Below are 20,937 nucleotides of genomic sequence, written 5' to 3'. Positions count from 1 at the left end.
GTATAATGGATCAAGGGGGTAAATTAAATCTCATCTTATAAACACCTTTAACACTTTAACGGAATGAGTAGGCTCTCCTCTTCTATAGCTTCTCATTAATATAAGCCGACATATCTGGTGGTATACGCAGTATATCGCATTCTCAGTAAATCTTCCGAATGCTTAGCACCATTTAAGGGTATACGGCCTATACACGTTGATTGTCAGCTTGTCTTTCAACCTATCACAGGTGACACAGTAAGAGAGCTGACTCACCTTGATCCTGTCTTCGTAGTGCTGAGAGATCAACTTTCGCTGTAATTCTAATCGACAATGCATCAGCTACTGGAGCTTCTTCGCAGTCATGTCTCGATGAATGACACCCAACTCACTCTGTGCAGCGGTCAAGAAACCACTTTCCGGAGTCCATTCATCATCAACCAAAACAATCGCTTCTAACAGTTCCAATCCCTTTAACCCAGCTTTCTTACCCACTGCATTCAATTCTTTCAGAGCAGCATCCACAACTCTTTCATCTTTGGTGAGGTGTTCTAGATCTTCACCGTCTCCCAATCCATTCTTTTTGGCGAAAGCAGGTAAATTGGTAGGATGAGCAACAACTACCATTGCGGGATTATTGTGTTCACCATTGGCAATGATGGCTCCGTTAGCTACCAATGGGCAGGATTTATAGATTGATTCCAAATGCTCAATAGCGATATATTCTCCTCCTGCTAATTTCACCAGATTCTTCAATCGATCAATGATAGATAAAGTACCGTCTTTGTTCCATTGTCCCACATCTCCAGTCTTGAACCATCCATCTTTTGTGAAAGATTCTTCATCTAAATCCGGCCTCTTGTAATAACCCTTGAAAATTGCTGGTCCACGTACATATATTTCACCTTGAGGTAATTCGTTGGTAGAGAAGTATCCTGCTTCAGCTGAGTCCACCAATTTGATCTCAGCTGCGGGCACTGGTCCTCCGACCGCTCCATATTGCATGAAAGCTGGATTCAATATACATGCCATGGCAGTTGATTCGGTAAGACCGTAACCTGATAGCAAATAGAGATGATCAATCCAACGTCACGCAACGATGGCTGATCGAAAGCATTCAGACTCACCCTGAATCATAGTGACCAAAGCCGTACACAAGAAAGCCTGAGTACTCTTCGACACAGCTCCACCACCATTGAACATGATCTTCAATCGACCACCGGTCTGAGCTCTAACACCATCGAAGACGATCTTATCCGTCAAGCCACCGACAAGAGGTAATCCGTATTTGTTAGCTGTTTGCTTGGCTCCAAGTGCAAAGTTGAAAATGGATTTCTTAAGCGATCCAGCAGTATCGACTTTCGACAAGATACCTTTTCGGATCAATTCCCATACAGCTGGCACACCGACTAAAATAGACTGCGAGTAGAGAAGATGACGTTGTTAGCAATTCAACCGAACAGTAGATGATCCGAAGCTGCACTCACAGGTCTCAATTCCGCAATATCACCTTTACATTCCCTTACACTTGCATCAGTCAAGGTTTTCACCCGTCCGTAACCGATCGGTAATCCAGCAAAGATGAAAGAATTTTCAACTACAAATTCTAAGATGTGTGCGAGGGGCAAGAAAGCAAGATAAGTGTCCTTGGTGGTGAGGTATTCGTACAGCAACGTCCACACGGATCCGACTACGATCTATGGTTAGCGAAAGTCTGTTTGCCGACAAGAATTAGCTTACTGGCTGACACGACATTTCTGTGGGTAAGAAGTACACCCTTGGGTGTACCAGCTATGATGATGCGGGTGCTTGTCAGCTTTCAGTCTATAATGCGGGAACACAATAGCACAAGGCAGAGCATGCACAACTTACTCGAACCAGAGGTGTACATGCAACAGTAAACATCCTCAGCTTTTGCCGGAATAGATTCTACAGGTTTCTCTCTACCAATTTTGATCACTTCGTCAAGGTGAATAAGCTTGATATCGTCTCTGATGGCTTTCACCTTTTCCACAGCTCCATCTTCGGATTTACCATCATACACAATCAATTTTACAGATTTACATTGTTCGATAACTTTCACTAATGTACCTAACAGGTCGGCATTAGTGAACATGCCATAGACCTCAGTTTCATTCAATGAGTGTTCGAGACCGTCAGGTCCAAGCGAATCGTATGCTGTTGCAATGGGAACGGCGTTGAAAGCGCATGCTTGGGCAACCAGCATCCAATTTCGCCTAATACACACATAAAGTATCATCAGTACCCTTGATGTCTGCACTGGTGCACGCAAAGAAGTTAGACGTTTAGAAGGTAACTGACGATGTTTGACCATAGATATTGAAAAACTTGTCTCCTTCACGCTTATCATCCGCTTTCAATGCTCGCAAACCAGCTCCAATCTCTTTGACACGCTGTAAAGCTTCGTCATAACTCATCCAATCGAATGCGGAAAGTTTGAAATAGTTCCATGTCTTCTTTTGCTTTGTAGGTTTTCCTCCAACCATCTTAGTCACTTCTTTCTCCTCCGAGATGATCTTTTCGATATCACGAGATGCGAAACCTTTCTTAGAACCGTGAGTCTTAGCAGCGTACAACATTACATCGTGAACTGTATCGATCCCTGGTGCTGGTTCTGTAATTTGCCAAGGTAATTGGGGATATGTGACCGTGTAAGAGGACAGTAGGGTTAGCGGCGAATGCGTTGAGGTATTGGTGAATTGATGAAACAAGATGAGAAGATAAATTCATTACTTTCAGCAAACGACCCTTCTGGTCAACAAATCAAATTAACGTAGACTTACGGGTCACCAAGTCTTTGACACAATATGCCCTTCGAATACGAGTCTCTCCTTCAGGTTTTGGTTTATCAGCATCGACCTCCCAAGAAGCTGCTTCTTTGTTCTTCCTTGGTGCCATGTTGAGTGAGGTCTACTTGAATGATTATGGGATGGAATGTGAATACTAGTCAATCTATGTATCGAAGTATGCGTAGAGTAGATGACTGAAGTAATCAAATCAATGCAATGGTCATGTATGAATGGGATTTGTTGATTTATTGAATGAATGAATGAAAGTGTGAATAATGCCAAAGTATAATTGATGATTTACCGGAAGCAAGAGGATGACGCACCCACCCTTATTTACCCCCACAAAACAAATTACTCATACAACTACTAACTCTCCATTTTTCGATCACTTTTTACGTTGAATCGCCACTTCGGGCTCGGGTTGTCATGCATTCAATTTGCAGTTATCCACGTGATTAAGCATTTCCCATCTGATCATTTGATTAATTTGCCTATGCATGCTTGTCTTGCCAAGCTTTTCTTAGCTCTTGTTTGTGGCTTCTTGACTGACTTGATTTGGATTCGGACCCAAGATACACACACTCCCTTGAGTTTGATCAGTACTCTACGTCTCAACGGGCCGATCTCGCTCCATCAGACCGGAGGGTTGATTTATATTTACGTAATATGAGTGCATGAAGATCAACCTCTCTCCCCTTGACCTCAATCAAATCTATCATCTCCTTTCGTTTTCAAACCAATAGTCAGATTATACCATCTCCATCATCTTAACGTCCTTTGACGGCCCAATGTATATACTATTGAGACCTTTCCAAGCCAAATAACAGAAGGATGTTTCAAGCAAGGTTCTCGATCAGAAAGGATATTTCCTTTGTTCAATGCTTTTATATTGCTTCACTTTAGGTTTACCCCTCTCAATCCTAAAATATGAATGAGAGTCAGCTCAAGACTTACTGATCATCAGCTCATATTATCTTGTCAACTCTTACTGTATATCTGATCGTAGCGAATTTGATCATAGTCATTGATTATATACTAATATACCCTATAACAAAGCAAAAAAAGTCTGTAGTTGTCTCCAGGTCGAAACCATTTTATCCTTCTTATTCATCCTAGAGATTCTTGATTAGGTCTACTTTTCATAGATCTGACAATCCACACCAGTACACTCTTTTGACAAAATGCTCTCCTTCGGTCTTTTTCTGGCGCTTATCCCTCTCATCTATCGAGTCAAAGCTCAAGATCAAGCTTCCAACGGTACATCGCCAGCGGAAGGTCAAAATGGTGCACCTGACTTATCTCAATATCCCCAGTGGATCACTAACGATTATCAATGTGGTAAGTTGGATATTCAAGTTGCGACCTTTAAGTGATTTCGGCTAATGATTGATGCTGTCTAGTAATCGGTTGTCTGTCCGGCTTCAACGACACAATTACTATTATACCTCAGTCAGTCTATTATTTCTCTTGTTTGCTATCGCTTACGATATGATGGTTCAGACCTGATTTGGAGAACGCCGCTTTTACATGTGCATCCACCAATTGTGCTGGTGATGGTACGGGTAACTATTATCAAACATTATATTACATTCAAGTGAGTATTCAAATCAATTCCTCATAGTGTGCATCTTCGATTTTCTTAGTTACAAATAACAGATCTGATTATCTCAATTGATTTCCTTTAGCTCTTCTACGCCACTGGATCAATCTACGAATGGTCAGATTCCGCTCCTGATGGATATAAACATGCTACTTTCTCTAATGGAGATGAAGTTCAATCTTCAGCTTCTGTTGCTCAAGCTACAGCTTCTGATCCTTGGTCAGTTGACGTAGCTGAGAAGACTGGTGGAGCTGGAATAGTGGAACCATCTGCTGTTTCAGCTACGAGTGGTGTATCAGCTATTTCCGTTGCTTCTGGTACCGCATCAGCTTCTGCTGGTGTAAACAACGGTGGAAGTGATACAATCTCTTCTACTTCGGATGAAGGATCTACTGGAAGTCATACTGGATCTTCAGCCAAGCCTTCAGGTACTAACGGTACTTCCAATGGTACGGCTGATAGAAATTCTTCAAGTGGTGCTTTACCACTTGTCATTGCTGGATCAGGAGTTATGGGATTACCAACTCTGGTTGGGATGGTATTCGGAGTCGGAGTTGCTGTGGTTGGAGGTGTCTTCACTGGGCTATGAGTATGAACGGAGAGCAGTGGGTGATGGAAAAAAGGATTTGACGGACAATTGTTTGATACATTCGTATATAGTCATGGATTCATCAATCCCCTATGATTGATCTCGTTTGTGGCTCGGAATAGCAGGCATTAATCATTATATGAAAACACGCAAATTGCTTTATTTGCTTAACCGATAAACACATAAATGACTTGCGATGACTTGCGAGAACCTCCCTTATGCTGTTCTCGCATTGTGCGTGAAATTTTAAACGCTTGAAACGAGAACAGCATAATGGGGTCTGAGTTACGACGGTGCACTCCGTCTATGCGGTTCTTCACACCACCAAACATGTCATATCGATGGCGTAGTTGAGAGAAGTGGAGGTTCATACTAAATCAGATTCAACATTACACCTTCACTAACAAACTCGTCCTTATTATATAAGAAGCATAACATTGATATGCCTTCATTAAACAAGAATCGATGATGGAATATCCAGCTACACCGTCCACACCACCCACTCCATCTTCGCTAGATTTAGAGGCGGAAGTAAATAAATTATCACTCAATTCTGAACTTCAAAATGATCAACTCGATCAAGCTCAGGTTTTGGATGAAGCTGAATTAGAGAAATTCAGGAATCAATGGAGAGCAGAAGTGAAAGCTAAGAAAACGGATGGTGTTGCTCCTGACACTAAGGGCAAAGAAGTGGAAGTCGGACCTGTCAGATGGAAGAGTAAAGCTGCTTCGCCTTCAACATCTACAACGGAAAATACACATCCACCGACAAATCCAAAATCCAATCTGCGCGAACAAGAACCTCGTCCCGGAGCTAATTACAGCGGAGGTCCAGACAAGGCTAGTTCCCCAGAACAGTTCACTATCAGACCCTTACCTTCGAACAAGAAAGCCTCTACCTCCCCTTCATCAAGTAAGAAACCACTTAATAATGCGCTAAATTTCAAACCTGGACAAACGGTAGATTTGGATAAATTAGATTCTCAATTGACCTCGACTACATTCACTCCTTTCAAGCCTGTTGCTGTCTCAAAAGCAGCTAGGTATATAGGATCAATAGCACCTGATGAGTATGGAATAGGGGGCAATGATAAAGAACGAGCAATTTCAATCTATACGAAAGCTGTAGAAAGTGAGCAATCCGGAAAACTGAACGAGGCTTTACTATTATATAGAAAAGCTTTCAAATTGGATGGTAAGTATCATAAAGAATTCTTTGGCATCGCGATATCGGGCTGAAGTACTTTTCAATGATATAGATGACGTAGATCGTTCCTACGCTCGCTCAATAAAAGCTAAAGCCGAAGCAGAAACTCATCGTCAAGAACAACAAAAACACTTAGCTGTTGAAGATAGGGATGATTTTTCACCTTCTTCAATAGATATTATCTCACCTACTCCACCTCAAGCTGAACCATACTCTTTTGCTAGACATATTCAAATTGATCCAGATTATGAAAAAGCTCATCCTATTCAATCCTCATCTTCTTCATCAAAATCCAAAAATACAGTATCACCTTTATCGCCTTTGACTAAATTATTTGATTCGCTAGATACTCCTGTTCAAAATTTAGTTTTCATTCCGGAAGAAGAAGAATTGCCTTGTCCAATTTTAAAATTACCAAATGAACTTTTCGAACCTATACTAAATCGTCTTGATGTTACTAGTATAGAAAGATTTGGATCTTCATGTTGGAAAGCAAGATGGTTAACACATATTTCTCATACATGGAGAAATATTGCTGAAAAAATATATAAACCACCTGCTATGTTACCACCCCCACCACCCCAACTTCAAGTTGTCGGTACAGCTCATTCTTCATCTGATGAAGAAGATGGTCGATTCCCAGGGGCTGAATCGGACAAACTACCGATACCGTTAAAAACAATAGGTGTGAGGGATCTCGTGATTAGACATAGGAATGAATGGCGGACTACGGTTGTTGAAGAAGAGAGGATAAGAATGGATGGTTGTTATATAGCTGTCTGCCATTACATGTGAGTTAATCATATGTCATTGAAATAATCAAAGACTGACTTCGGGATTCATGCCATAGTCGACCGGGAGCAGGAGATGAATGGGTTACTGTACGTTATTTTTAAAGGTTTCCTACTTCGAAAAGAAGGATAACTGACTAAAACCATCGTATTTTCATGAATCTCTAGATCACGCATATGAGTGAGCATGATCCCTTACTAGCCGTCTACCTGCAGCATTCGCTCACTTTGTTGTCATTGCAGTAACATACCATCGATTCTTACGATTTTACCCAGACGGCAACGTGATCTCCTTCCTCACTACAGATCAGTACGTGCTGCTCTTCTTCTCTGATCACGAGAGATATTTGAGTTCTCAGCACCTAACTTAATATCTATATCATCATAGCCCATCAGAAATTGTACCATCACTCAGGCCATCAATAAGGGGTAAAGGACTACATTTTGGAAGATGGAGATTACTTAGATCAGATTCATCAGAATTTGATGAAAATCCAAATATAGTAAAATTACCAAAGGAAGAGATAGGAGGCAAAAGATCGGCTAGGGTGATTATAACTGATTTGTTAGAACCCGGGAACGCAAGTCCAAAATATGAATTCGAGATGGAATTATTGTTAAAGTCAACAGGTAGAGGAAGGTGAGTTTTTTGTAAGGTTTTCCCAATCGGTAAAAACGCATACCTCTATTTCGACAATACAAGAAATTTGGTGTTTGTATAGTCTGCTGATGTTTGATGTGCGATGATAGATGGAATAAGCTTGAAATATTAGAATATAGATCAATCAATCTTTTGACTGGTGAAGTGTTGGCTTTGGCTTTGAAGCATCAGAAACCATTTTACTTTTCAAAGTGAGTCCGCCTTTACATCTTGCATGTTGTTGGATGTAATCATAACTTCGTATTCATTGGGATACATATTGACTTCAATGCTGATTGTCGTTCATTCACAGAGTCAGATCATACAACCCACCATTTTAGGCGAATGCGGAAAGGATAGAATATTACATTCGGGTAAGGAATCGGAGACGGTACTAGTATAATTGTCCTTTGTATAGAGTATATCAATCTGTTGTCATGCATATGTATTCAATGAAGGCTAAGCCTAGAATTCGAATACTTTCCATGCGCAGTCAATTTTCAACAAGCTGTGAAATATATCTATGTATTATTTCCAAAAGAAAAAAAGGTGGGAGATGTGCCTGATTATATTTTCTTATCGATAAGCGGAAAGGCGAAAGATGAGGATGACGACTTTGACCCGATTCTTTTGAAGGAATCTTATTTTTAGACTTTCAATAATGGGGATATCAATAAGAGCTCTACTAGTAGGCTTTTTTCGTTCCTTGTTCACTAGTATAGAACAACGTGTGAAAATTGATCTTTGAATGAACACTGGGAAAATGAAGCGTATCTAATTTTGGATTTGACAAAATTATATACAAACGTATGTCTTTTTATAGAATTTTCTTTTCGGTCATCCGATTTTGTCATAGGCACCAACTTTTCACTATTCATATAATAAAGCTTGGGTATGATCATTGAGAAATTCCTCAACGTCATACCTCAAGGACGTCATGATGATGATTATGATTTATTTGAATACATGTGACGTCTAAAATGTACTGATTATAAATGTTCGAGGAACGTTTGTAAGATATATAGGGAGATACTGTGAATCAAATAAGAAGTCCTTTTCCTCCTTAAGTCAAATCATAAGTACACTAGCTATATAACTTTCAATCCGATCAAATCAATAACAGAGAAAACATAAATCACAATGGGTGTAAGCTTTTTTGAAGGTCATGATATCGTCTCTGCATGAGCTGACACCATATGGTCATAGCTCATGGATATGGTAAAAGACGCTATGCCAGGCAGCATGGTGAGTCTTATCGAACACCCATTCTCATTTATCTCTCAATCAATATGTACTTCAGTCATCTAACCAAAGTATGTCGTAGGGTCAAAGTGGTAATCAAAATCAAGGGCAAGGTCAAGGTCAAGGTCAAGGTGATCAATCAGACTATTCAAGCCAAGGCAACGATGATTACAATCAAGGTAAAGGAGGCAACATGGGTATGAGTGGTGGCAATAATGACAACAATGATAACTTCAATTATGACAATAATAATCAAGGAAGTAGTTTTGATTCATCAAGAGGATCAGATTCAGGTATGGGTTCAACTACAAACACATTTTCAGGTGGTGGATTTGGTAGTGGTGGTGGTGGTGGTGGTGGTATGAATGATCCGGCAAATACAGGTAGATTTGCAGGGGATGACGCTGGAATGGGTATGGGTAATACAGGATATGGGTAAGTGTACACTTCAAAACAGACACATGACACGACTTACGATTTGATGTATTTTGCTAGTAGAGGCAATGCAAATGACGGATCTGGTGGGATGATGGGTAATACCGGTCAATCAGGTTACGGTAAGTTTGCAAACAATGAATCATACTGTTTTCTATTTCTGATGTTTGATGGACTCGACACAGGAGGTGGTATGGGTCAAAGTGACGGAACAGGAATGGGAAATATGGGAGGAATGGGCGATAATCAAGATTTCAATCAAACGTCCGGTAGAGGTGGTATGACCGGTTTGTGAAGCTTTCTCTTAGTGATGACTCAGTATAAGGCCATGTCGCTAACATCTCATATCTCACGCTGAATAGGCGATGATTTCGACAACTCTGGATCTGGTAACATGGGCGGATCTGGAATGGGTCAAACACAAGGTTACGATCAAAGTCAATCTGATTATTAAATCAGTAGCCCACAGGCCTGGTCTATATTTCAGTATGATAACCGAAGTCGTTGTCATTGTGACGAGAAGGACTTGGGATACGAGTATAAGTTGTTAAAAAGGCGAAAAGAATAGTAAAACAGTTTGTAGTATAAGTAGTAATATCGAAAGATTTATATGAACAGAATGTGTCCGTGTATTCCAAGTGAATATGTTGATTGGCAAAATATCATGCAGATCAGGATCATACGAAACGATTGTTAATATTCTGTTTGAAGACCAAATTCACTCTGGAAATACTCTTTCTTTTGTATTTCATCTTCATGGCATAAGCTATCTAAGAGCACGTTGAGAGTTTAACGTCGAGCACATAAATCACCAAGGTAAAATATCACCAGTAGGTGCTCCGGGGGGATTAACAATTTTACCAACGTCTTTATCTCTATCACCTTGAATTACACTTTTAATAAATTCACCACTAGTTGAAGGATCTTTTGCACCCCATTTTTTTAATTGTTCTTTATCTCCACCTAAATTAGTTAAAACAGTACCAGGATTAATTCCAAAAACTTTTAAATTTTTATCATTTTTTAAAATTCTAAACCATTCACGCATAATCATATTTAATCCTAATTTTGATGTTTTATAAGCTAAAAAACCACCCATCATTCCAATTCCATCATCATTTTCAATTTTTTTTGGCCAACCTGAAGAAGGTGATTTATTAAGTGAAAAATTTAAATCTTCTGTTCTATTTAAACTTGATGATCCAGAAGTTATAAATAATATTTTTCCATTTTTTGATTTTATTAATAAAGGTAAAAAAATTTCAGTTAATAAATGTGTACCTGTTATATTAATTTCAAAAGTTTTTTGAAATATTTGTCTAGGTGTTAAACCCATTTCTAAACCAATTTTATCAAATGAAGAACCTAAAATCCCATTAAATAGAGATGAATTATTAATCAATAAAAAAGCTTCAAAAGAGTTCAAAACAATATGTTACAATTTACTTACCTGCATTATTTACTAATACATCTACTATATTTGTTTTACTTTTCACATAATCATAACAATTTTTAATTGATTCATCACTTTCTAAATCAATTACAAGAGGTATCAAATTTGATAAATCAAGTTTCACTTCTTTTTCCTTTTTTAGTGTAAAAATTGCTTCTTCAGCTTTTGATTTTGATCTTGCACCTATAAAAATCGTATATCCTTTATCAACTGATCGAATGAGTGATAAAGCAGTTTGGTAACCTATTCCAGAATTTGCTCCTGTTATGATTACGACGGTTCTTTCATCAGGAATTTGAGAAGTCATCGTATAAGTTGTATTGATTAAACGTTTTCAAGTTTTTAAAGCGATATTCTTTGAGTAAGATTGAGGCTATTACATGATTGCGCTATGATCTCTATATATATGCATCGTTTCCCTCACTTCGGCCATAACTTACACAGAAAGTGCGGGATAAGACTATTCGAAATTGCAAAAGAGTTAATGAAAACGACAACAGCGATAAAAACGACGCGACTTGGCCGAGGTTGAGGGATTTGATTTTGAGAAGCTATTATGTCATTACCGCCTCCCTTCAAATTGTCTTTCAAAGTCGAACCGTTTATCGAATTAAGACTCTGTGACAAGTGCGAGAGGACACGCATTTGCGCTGGACCACAAATGAGCATAACAAAGATATTCTTAACAAGATGCATGATGATCACCGAGTATATGCGATTCAATATGTGTCAATTACAAAATTAATCACTTTGCTTCTTCCGGTCTAAACTTTTGCAACTATATCCACCCTTCGTCCTTCCTTCTTAAATTAGGCCATAAATCTCTCAATCTGCGTTCCATCTCAAACTCCCCCGTAGCATCTCTATCTCTATTCACCTCGTTCTCCTTTTCTTGAGTATTCATTCGACTCATTCCTGGTCTTGGAGGAGGCATTAAGCTTATATTTGTATATTCGGGAGAAATGGGAGTGGACATTGAATGTACAGTTGGAATTCCATTACTCTGTTTTGCTTCTACCTTCCGATGGGAGTAATCAAAAGAACGTTGTATAGGCGATGAGATGAATGACGGAAGTACTGGGGTAGGTATCGAATCGAGCGAATCTCGTTTCTGGAGCGTAGCGGATGGGGAAGAAAATCGAGAGTTTCTATGTTTTGCGTTTTGAGGCGAAAGAGTGGATGTTTCAGAAGGTACGTAAGGTGGAGGAGGTGCACCATACCCATATGTCGTTCGATCAAGAGCGAAATTGGTAGATTTCATTTCTATTTCATGCTCGATATCCATTCTCCTTTTCTTAGAAGGTAAAAGTAATTCTCTAAATCGTTTATTCTTCTTTTCTTCGTATCCCTTCGCTCCGGAATCATGTGCAGTATCAGAAGTTAAGATCCTTTCTAAACCTAACACTCTTTCTAATCGCAATTTTCGAAGATTATCTTGTACATTCCTTTCATCTAATACATCACCAAATTCTTTCGTAGCTTTTCTCGTTTTTCGTCTTTCCCTTCTAACGTAGAGATAAAACCCTCCCACTCCTCCACCCAGAAGTAGTATAGCTAAAGCGAAGAATCCAAAATAATTTTTCCTTGACTTATCGATAAATTCCGATAAACACACTCCTAACCCACTTGCAAATCCTCCTTCTCCGCATGAAGAAGCTATACATTCACCTTTCTGAAGTGTATATCCGTCTGCACAGGATGCACATGATTTAGCGTCATTTGCGGAACATGAAGAGCATCTCCAATCGCATGCTTGACATCCATGTATGAAATCGAAATATTGATCTTTAGGACAATATTCTATGCATTTACCATTCGATAAGACTGGTCGAGAAGGCGGACAAGTTGAACATTGAGTAGTTGAGGAACAAGTTGAACAATCCGCTGCACATGGTATGCAGGTCCCGTTGAGCGGTGTAGTCGATGTTGGACAATCAGAAATGCACGATCCGCCCGAAGCGAAAAGTGGTGAAGAACAGGATGTGCACGTTGTAGAGGTTGACACGCAGGTAGAGCAGGGCGAATCACACTCTGTAGCGTTAAATCAGCTGATACTCTACACTACAAAAAGCGAGGTTAATCTGATTCATTCGTTACTCACTTTGACAAGTCCCATTCTTTGCTGCGCTCCCTTCAGGCAGATACCTGCCATCGTCACATTTCTTCAGACACTTTCCATCTTCGAGAAGATAGCCTTCTTGACATGCTGAGCATTTCAGTGTGTCGAAAGATGCAGTGTTTGCAAATGATGGAATGTTACAGTGAAGACAGCCGGATGGACAAGCTGTGAATTTCATCATGTAAGCTAGCTATCAGAGTGGATTGCCGATCCGAAGCTTACCATCGCATTTGCTTTTTTCCAGATTAACGACATAGACACCTTGTAACTTCGACAAGCCAGAGTCGCATACACCTGTTGCAGCATCGTAAAATACACACGATCCTTGCAAATTCACCCGGGGCGAAGCGCAAGACAAGCAATCGGAAGTAGAAGGACCTGTACATGTGGAACATGCAGGGGAGCAACTAGTTGAATACTTGATGTCAGCTCGATCAGACATGCAAGGCATAGGGTTTGCGGAGAGCTGACTCACTCGGCACAGGATGAGGTGGTATCATCATAATAGGTTCCATCGGCACAGGATCCTCTACTTGCAATGCAAGTAGCCGGACTAGCAACGGACAAGGACAAGGTACTAGAGCACGACGTGCACGTAGCCGTTGCATTGGTACCGGCATGGAGACTACAGGTATCACATCCAAGCGGACAAGCTGGGACATTTATAGAGTGAGCTATGTATACTTTGACGCTAAGACGCCAGCTCACCTGAACAATCACCATCCGCGGTTGCGAAGAAACCTTCCGCACAATTGTTGCAGAGACTTGAAGACATCGTAGCATTGGTGCTCCATCCAGCGGAACACCCGCACTGATTTGAGGAGGTACACGTTCCGTGATTACAGTCACAAGCTAGCGAGTCGGCACGTGAGCTCGCCAATACAGTGGTATCCCCTATAGAAGCTCACAAGTTGAAGAAGAAGTGGCTGTGCCCAGACAAGCGCCAGTACCGCTCATACCATCATCCCAGATTGTACAATTTTTGGGTCCCGCTAGGATGGAAAGCTGGTGAGCTGAATTTCTTGCTATCTGCGACTAACAGCTTACAGGAGCAGGTACGTCCCCAAAAGCCAGTAGCGCATTGATCGCACGACGCACCAGTCCATCCAGTGGCGCACTGACATTGATTTCCATCAGTCGCATTTGATGGTATGCATACACCGTGAGAAGAACAAGGGGGATCACAAGCGGCTTCAATATGAGACCAAGTCAGCTTGACCTCCTACAAAGAAGAGGATCTGCCAGCTCACCTGATGCAGCTTTTGACAATTTGAGTCCTGTCATATCGTTCGGCAGTTGCCCTTTGTCAGGTATAGCTCCCCAGATTACCTTCCCATCTTCTAACAACCCATACCATTTTGAGGGTAGATATAGACTTTTCCAAGCGTCCATGGACCAATTCCCATTGTCCCACAGATCCTGTGTCCCCTCATAAAGACCGTTTTCATAACCAATAGGCGTTGTGGGGTATGACACAGTTATTGCATTTGATATTGTGGTGATATTCAGTAAAGTGGAAGACGGGTGAAGTGAAGTATCGGAATATGTGCCAGGGATAAGGTATTTCGAAGTGGATCCATCTTGTGCTAAAACTGGAACCACACAGTATGAGCTGATGATTTGCTTTGGTCGCAAAGTTGAACTCACATTGAGATGAAGCTTTGCCGTTGAGACATGCTTCAGGCGAGCAAACTCGATCTGCCCATGAGACTGTTTGGGAATTGTTAAGCTACTTATACATATGCTGTGAAATGTTGGGGGACTTACAAGTTGTTGAGAGAGCGAACGCTATGGTACTTGAGAATAGCATGGTCATCTTGGAAGTTTGGCAGTAATTTGTATCAGCTTTAGTGATTCAAAATGAGGAAGAATGCAACAGATAAAATCAGTGGTTGATCAGTATAAGTAAATGTACGTTCACATCGGGGGCAAGTCGTGCTGCATGACCACGATTATGGTACGAGCAAGGAATGATCGACCATTGTTTACGTTTCATCTTCGAGGCTACTGCCTAAAGGTTTATTGATTGCTTCTTTAGGCTACATATTCAAACAAAAGCGTTGATCCAACGTTGATAGAGTGAAGGGAAGATGAGAAGAAGACAAAAAGATATTTTGAAGCAAGGGGTCCTGTCAGTTTCATCTTTCAAAGCTCGGATGCTGAAACTAGTAGTTCCACGTGATTTCAACGCGGCTTACACGTTTACCTGATTTCCCTTATCCGGAGATCGGCCAGTACTAGTACGCGTTAAATGGCAAAAGCTAGGTAGACTGAAATTCAACATGACGCAAAGATAACTAATTCATCAACATCTGGCGAATCTTTAACTCTTTTGATAGGTATCATCATCTCACTCGAAGCTAGGAGAGAAGAGAGATATCGTAGTCCTAAGCTGTCCGCCATGACTTCCCTCTTCCTGGGACAGCCAGACGATACACCGCTACCGGAGCCCATCAGTGGTAGAGCCTACTTGTCGAAATTGCATAAATATTTGCAAATCAACGCAAGCAGATTATCACCATCTTCACCTTCCCGATCCACTCCAACAATTCTACAACAATCTTACACTCTCTTGACACTTGGCTTGGATCCTAGTTCAGCTCCTTTATCACGATCTCTTAAAGTACCTTTAACGTTGGGTTTTGGTCAACCTTCGACATCTCAAAGAAGAATACCGCCTAAAATTATAAAACCTCTGCTATTACGCTTGCCTCCAGATAGGATATTATACCTTTTACTTCGATGGCAAAGTTTACCTCAAGGCTTGAATCATGTAGGCAGGACTGATGTACCTATAGAAGAAGGAGTGAGTGTTGCTGCTAGAGGAGCTAGAATGGATGAAAGGAATAGAGGTGTGGAAGGTGATGTAAAAAGTGTTATGAGTTGGGTAGGAAGCATGCGAAGTGTGAGTATGGGTAGTTTGGTATCCAGGAATACTTCATCTGGATGGTTTGGTAGAAAAGAGGAAATCAACGAAGGTGAGCCGACCGCATTAGCAACCGCAAACCCTTGTACAGTCAACTAATTCACTAGATCAGATCAAATTCTGCTACAACTTTACTCCATGTTTACTTATCTACCCGCACTTCTCATACATCCGCCGTTCGTGACTGAGCCACCGATATTGGACTTGATAGAAGCTGGTGGATACACGCAGCTCGGGGGGATTGACGTACGGGTACCACTGGACGTCATGAGGAACCTCAATACGTCAGTCATTTATAGTATATAAGGCGTGACCATTAGCTAACACTATACATTGGCGGTGCAGCTTAGAGCTGGAAGGATACGATCCAAGAGCGCTGCTGATACCCGCTAACCTCGGCATGGAAACTTTGACTGTCCGAGACGTACAAGATGGAGATGAATGGATAGAAGAGCTTCTCATGGTATCTCCTGAAGAAGACGCACATCGACCGAGGACAATTGAAGCAGACGAGTCTACCCCATCGATGAAAGCTAGATTCCCCAACCTTCGCAATCTCTCTCTGATCTCAACAACACTTTTAACCCTTCCCCAACTACCACTTACCCACCTGAAATACCTAGATCTATCAAACAATCTACTTGACAGTTTACCTTCTTCTCTATCATCCTTGACTTCACTGATAGCTCTCAATCTTTCAAACAACGTCATCGTATCCCTTCGATCAGCCGGAAGTATTTTACCAAATATCACATCTTTGAATTTAGCCGGAAATAGAATAGATTGTCTGATAGGATTAGATCAATGTTTGACACTTCAAAGATTGGATATACGGCGAAATGAATTAAATGAATATGATGAAATTGGAAGATTAGCTGTATTACCGGATATTAAGGAAATATATACTACAGGAAATCCATTCAGCGATTATAGTACAGGAGGAAGTGCAGAAGAATGGAGAATAGAATTAGGAGTTTTGTTCAAAGAATCAAATAGGCAAAAGGAAATCATATTGGATAATATAGAATTTACTTGGAATGAACTAAGAAAAATCGACCAACTACTTGATAAGAAAGGTGTTATAGATCGTGTTCATCAAAAAGTCTATTCACCTTCTCCTTCTCATTCCCATTTTCACTCAAGGGAATCATCCGATTCTACTACCAATAATGCCAATAAAACTTCATCTCAGCCTCACGTTAAGAAAGATCTCGAAAATGATAAGTACGGATCAATCTCTTCAATATATCAACAACGTATAGTCACACAATCCTCGAGTTCTAAATCCCCCTCTTCATCTGCTGCGGCTATAGCTAAGAAGAAATCAAAAAGACGAGTCATAAATCTAGATGATGCTAACCTTTCTCAAGAAGATGAAGGGAAGCGTACACTGGAAGGTAGTTTAAGAGGTAGTTTGAGGGTACCAGGAAATGTCATTGAAGAGGTAGAAGAGGGAGAAGGTAATGATAATAAGCTTGAAGAAAGATTGGACATCATTAATATTGGAAATAAGAATGGAAATGGGAATATTGAGATGCTTGATAATGGAATTGCCAATGGACCGAGTGGTGATAGTATGAAAGCCACTGATGAACAGGACACGGATAAAGCATTAAAACTTCCTCATAGTGTAAAAGTCGTCAGTTCCAAAAGGAGAAACAATAGAAAAGGTCTTAAAAAAGATACTTTTGATCCGATTTCTTAAGGAATCAGATTTTTGGTGCAACTTGCACTGAATGAAAGATCAGTTTAGCCATATGTATTGACAGAAAGAGCAGGATTATCTTTAGCTGTGTTTAGGTGATATTGTGATATTGTACTGAAATTCTAGAATTTTTGTGTGTTGTATAATCATTAGTTGCATATGTTTTTGAATTGGCATATTTAAGATACATGTAAAAGGTAGTAATTGTACACATTTTGATTAATTATTATGAAAGAGAAGGATTTGAAAAGATACAAAGACGAGACGATCACAATGTAGGCGAAATTAAGTAAGGTTGTCGATAATCCAAGTTTATCAAGGAGGATAATTTCGCTAAAATGACCTGCATTTTTATTCGTTTTTAAGTATAATTAAGATTTAACACTCTTCACTACTCTTTTCAACCAACTTTTTTTTTCTTTCATCATGCCATTTGATAAATTGATTCTATTTTGAGAAGAATTGGGTTGAATAGGTGTAATAGGTTCGAAAAAGCTTATCGGCTCTTCATTTACTTTCGAATCTTTGATATCTTTAGGTAGTATTAGTGGTAAATTTGGAACAGGTGGGAAACTATCGTTATCGTTATGAACAGGTTTAGGAGCTATTCTAGGTCTGATAAAAGGTGTATTAGGTATATCATCTTTTGGGTTTTGATTTTCCTTGATTGTATCGGATTTGATTTGAGAGGTCCCGTTGGTAGAAATAATCCTCGGTTGATGGGTAGATTGTTTTATGATTTGATTTTGAGGTGAAGTAGCTGTTAAAATTGGTAATTTACTTGAAGGTTTAATTCTCTTTAAAGTCAAAGGTGGAGGACGAGTTTTTGTTTTACGTCCAAAACTTGGGGGAGAATTTGATAAAATACTTTCAACTGAAGAATCTGATGAGAACCCTGAAGAAAATTCATTTTCTGATTGAATAAATTGCTTATTGGATGGCATGGAAGTAGATAGCCTCTCATTTGTAGCTATATTTGACTTTGAACTGATTCTCGGAGGTGGAATTAAAGTTGGCATAGGGGGTGAAATTGATAATTTATCAATAGTCGGAATTGAAGAAATTGGATTTGAAATTGATCTTTTATGTTTCATGTTTTCTTCTCCGTTGAATGACCAAGGATTTGATTGAAATTTGTTTTCTGAAATAGTAGTTTTATATCCTCTAGTAGGTTTTGCGGTTTCTAAATTCAAAAATGAATTATCATTTTCTTTTATTCTTCTGATCGACTTGGGTTCATCACTTTTGATAGTTTTGGGTTTAGGTAAAGATAAGATTGAAGTGAAATTTTCCATTTCCCATTTATCTTCTCCATCAAAAGATTCTAATTCGTTTGAATTGATTTTAGTTAAATTAGGAAGAGGTTGAGGATGTAATGCGAAGATTTCAGATAAAAGCCAAGCAAATTCTTGTTCTTCTTCTACATCTAACCACATCGAACCATCTTCTGCTTTATATTTAACAATCTCACCTTGACCTACATTCCTATCTCCAATTCCTCCTTCATCACCTGTTGATTTCATTTTAGGTTTGGCTTTTAACCCTGATGGTATTTTTGAAGGCTTTTTAGGTAAATCTCCAAAGAATTTTTCAATTTCATTTAATGTTGAATTAGGTAATGGTCTAAAATGTTTTGTATTCAATCCATGAATTCTATTATTATTTCGAATTTTAGGTTGTTGATGAATTGTTGATGCTCCAAGTAAAGCAGCTGCTTTTCTTGGTGCTCTTGAAGGAGTTAATGGTGATGGTGGATTAGGCAATGATTTACTACGATAGTCATCAACTATTAAGCCAGGAGAAGTTGATATGAATGAACGTTTAATAGGAGATGGTTGTGGAGAATTTGGAGGTGAAGGTCCAGGTTTTACCATTGGATCAAATTCATCAAATTTACCTAATCCTAAATGTAAAGAGGAGTTTGAAAATATTCTTTCAAGTTTCATTCTTTCAATATCAAAATTGATGTTCTCGTTTGTGGGTGATGGAGAATTGAAGGTTTGCATAGAAAGGAATATCCTCGATATATTGGCGTGTGTTCTTGAAATATTTGATTGGTCAGAAGTTGTTGATAAATTTCGCTTTGGACCATTTGTGTTTCCCCTGTAATGCATTATGGGTGAATACGATTCTCGAGTAAAAGGAGAATGAGGGAAAGATAAAGTTGATCTTCGCTTCTTAGCTTCTGAAAAGGAAAAAGAAAAAGAACATTGTGAGTTATCTTCTTTCTTGAGCTTGAATGGTATAGTAGAAGCAATCAACTCACTCGAAGAGTGACCAACTTTTACAGCGGTGACACCTTTCTTCTTTTTCACTCTCAAAGGCTTGGTACCCCCGCCAACAGCGGATAGAGAAGTGTGGTGATTTTTTCTCAAGCAAGCTTGAGTATCCTCTAAATCCTCATACTCATCATTTCCATGACTTGTAATCCTTGATAATTCGGTTTGATCGGATGTGGCTGTAGTCAATTCAGAAATGAAAGGTGAAGACGAGTCTACTGAGATGGTCGGTGATTCAGGTATGGGGTGATCAAAATCAAGATAGACGTGATTGAGAAATGATGAATTTGTATGAGTTGAAGGATAACGGGATAACGAGGAGGAAGCGTTGTTATACGGTGTACCCATTGTGAAGTGCTGTTTGATTGAGACCTGGTCAATACACGAAGTGGGTGCGATCTTCGTAATGTTGGTTGGCACGTATTTTGGTGGCGCAAAGAGAATTCAGACTACCCGTCGGTCTTTTCGGTCCGTCTGTGCCTTTCGGTTTCGTTCGAAGGATAGTCTTGGCAGCGGCGTTGAAGATAAGAAAGAAGATAGCGATAATTGATAAATTCACTTTTAGAGGAATGAGAAAAACGAAACCGGAAATGAAAATCTTAAACATGTCAACTTTAAATAGTATGAACCCTATCTTACTATATGGTTTTCCACAATACGTTTTCATTCACACAAAATGAGAAGGGGTATGAAAGTCCACAAAAGGCGACATACTGTGCCGCTAGTCGTCTCATCAGTAAAGAGCCTTCTTATTGTAACCTCGTGTTTCTAAGCTCAAAGCGTCGATCTATTTGTTTCCTATACAATACCATTGTACCGAACAGGGGAATAGTCAACGTATCTTATTGTGATCCAGACACAACTCGTTTGAAGCTAAAACGGATATGAATAGAATATGTGGTTATTCAGTAGGTAGAACGGAGTCAGCTATTCCAAAGCGGGAGGGGTAGACGAAGGCTTTTTGTCATATTTGTTAGTGTTCCTGAAGAGGACAAGAATTAGCCAGCCCTTGATCCGTGTTATGACCTTATCCAGTTCAAGTAGAAGGGAGAAGGTTGATATGGGAGTGGAAATGGAGATGAAACGAAAGATATGCAGAAAAACAAAAAGAAGATTTGGAAAAGATCGACGAACAATAGACTTTATGTCAAGAAATCAAGAC

The 20,937-nt window shown here is 39.7% G+C and overlaps 8 protein-coding genes across 8 annotated transcripts; 4 read left to right on the top strand and 4 right to left on the bottom strand.

The window, feature by feature from the left end:
- Positions 1–172: 172 nt before the first annotated feature.
- Positions 173–2,898, bottom strand: I206_103881 (uncharacterized protein; the record flags this gene model as incomplete). Its single annotated transcript, XM_070202846.1, has 9 exons — positions 173–187; positions 256–302; positions 372–1,037; positions 1,107–1,398; positions 1,467–1,669; positions 1,720–1,770; positions 1,852–2,216; positions 2,302–2,614; positions 2,784–2,898. The coding sequence occupies 9 exons, from the start codon at positions 2,896–2,898 to the stop codon at positions 173–175; spliced, it is 2,067 nt and encodes a 688-aa protein (XP_070058947.1).
- Positions 2,899–3,970: 1,072 nt separating this feature from the next.
- On the top strand, positions 3,971–4,978 carry I206_103880 (uncharacterized protein; the record flags this gene model as incomplete). The annotated part of the gene is made up of 4 exons (XM_019156277.1): positions 3,971–4,127; positions 4,190–4,238; positions 4,290–4,383; positions 4,475–4,978. The coding sequence occupies 4 exons, from the start codon at positions 3,971–3,973 to the stop codon at positions 4,976–4,978; spliced, it is 804 nt and encodes a 267-aa protein (XP_019011235.1).
- A 468-nt stretch (positions 4,979–5,446) lies between these two features.
- On the top strand, positions 5,447–7,957 carry I206_103879 (uncharacterized protein; the record flags this gene model as incomplete). Its single annotated transcript, XM_070202845.1, has 8 exons — positions 5,447–6,173; positions 6,238–6,976; positions 7,036–7,066; positions 7,145–7,157; positions 7,220–7,286; positions 7,365–7,616; positions 7,727–7,828; positions 7,930–7,957. 8 exons carry the CDS (start codon positions 5,447–5,449, stop codon positions 7,955–7,957), a joined length of 1,959 nt encoding a protein of 652 aa, XP_070058946.1.
- A 799-nt stretch (positions 7,958–8,756) lies between these two features.
- I206_103878 (uncharacterized protein) lies at positions 8,757–9,747 on the top strand (the record flags this gene model as incomplete). Its single annotated transcript, XM_019156279.1, has 6 exons — positions 8,757–8,762; positions 8,823–8,861; positions 8,941–9,293; positions 9,354–9,415; positions 9,479–9,580; positions 9,656–9,747. 6 exons carry the CDS (start codon positions 8,757–8,759, stop codon positions 9,745–9,747), a joined length of 654 nt encoding a protein of 217 aa, XP_019011237.1.
- Positions 9,748–10,101: 354 nt separating this feature from the next.
- On the bottom strand, positions 10,102–11,053 carry I206_103877 (uncharacterized protein; the record flags this gene model as incomplete). The annotated part of the gene is made up of 2 exons (XM_019156280.1): positions 10,102–10,658; positions 10,744–11,053. The coding sequence occupies 2 exons, from the start codon at positions 11,051–11,053 to the stop codon at positions 10,102–10,104; spliced, it is 867 nt and encodes a 288-aa protein (XP_019011238.1).
- Positions 11,054–11,524: 471 nt separating this feature from the next.
- I206_103876 (uncharacterized protein) lies at positions 11,525–14,681 on the bottom strand (the record flags this gene model as incomplete). Its single annotated transcript, XM_019156281.1, has 10 exons — positions 11,525–12,777; positions 12,848–13,030; positions 13,088–13,272; positions 13,341–13,518; positions 13,574–13,717; positions 13,774–13,857; positions 13,913–14,056; positions 14,116–14,457; positions 14,513–14,575; positions 14,633–14,681. 10 exons carry the CDS (start codon positions 14,679–14,681, stop codon positions 11,525–11,527), a joined length of 2,625 nt encoding a protein of 874 aa, XP_019011239.1.
- A 585-nt stretch (positions 14,682–15,266) lies between these two features.
- I206_103875 (uncharacterized protein) lies at positions 15,267–17,496 on the top strand (the record flags this gene model as incomplete). The annotated part of the gene is made up of 3 exons (XM_019156282.1): positions 15,267–15,843; positions 15,904–16,075; positions 16,137–17,496. The coding sequence occupies 3 exons, from the start codon at positions 15,267–15,269 to the stop codon at positions 17,494–17,496; spliced, it is 2,109 nt and encodes a 702-aa protein (XP_019011240.1).
- A 371-nt stretch (positions 17,497–17,867) lies between these two features.
- On the bottom strand, positions 17,868–20,123 carry I206_103874 (uncharacterized protein; the record flags this gene model as incomplete). The annotated part of the gene is made up of 2 exons (XM_070202844.1): positions 17,868–19,681; positions 19,763–20,123. 2 exons carry the CDS (start codon positions 20,121–20,123, stop codon positions 17,868–17,870), a joined length of 2,175 nt encoding a protein of 724 aa, XP_070058945.1.
- Positions 20,124–20,937: the final 814 nt, after the last annotated feature.

The sequence above is a fragment of the Kwoniella pini genome, chromosome 5 (assembly GCF_000512605.2).
Source record: "Kwoniella pini CBS 10737 chromosome 5, complete sequence".
In the NCBI taxonomy this organism is placed as follows: Eukaryota; Fungi; Basidiomycota; class Tremellomycetes; order Tremellales; family Cryptococcaceae; genus Kwoniella; species Kwoniella pini.
The sequence above is the reverse complement of the archived record's forward strand: the minus strand, read 5'-3'. Positions and strand labels throughout refer to the sequence as shown.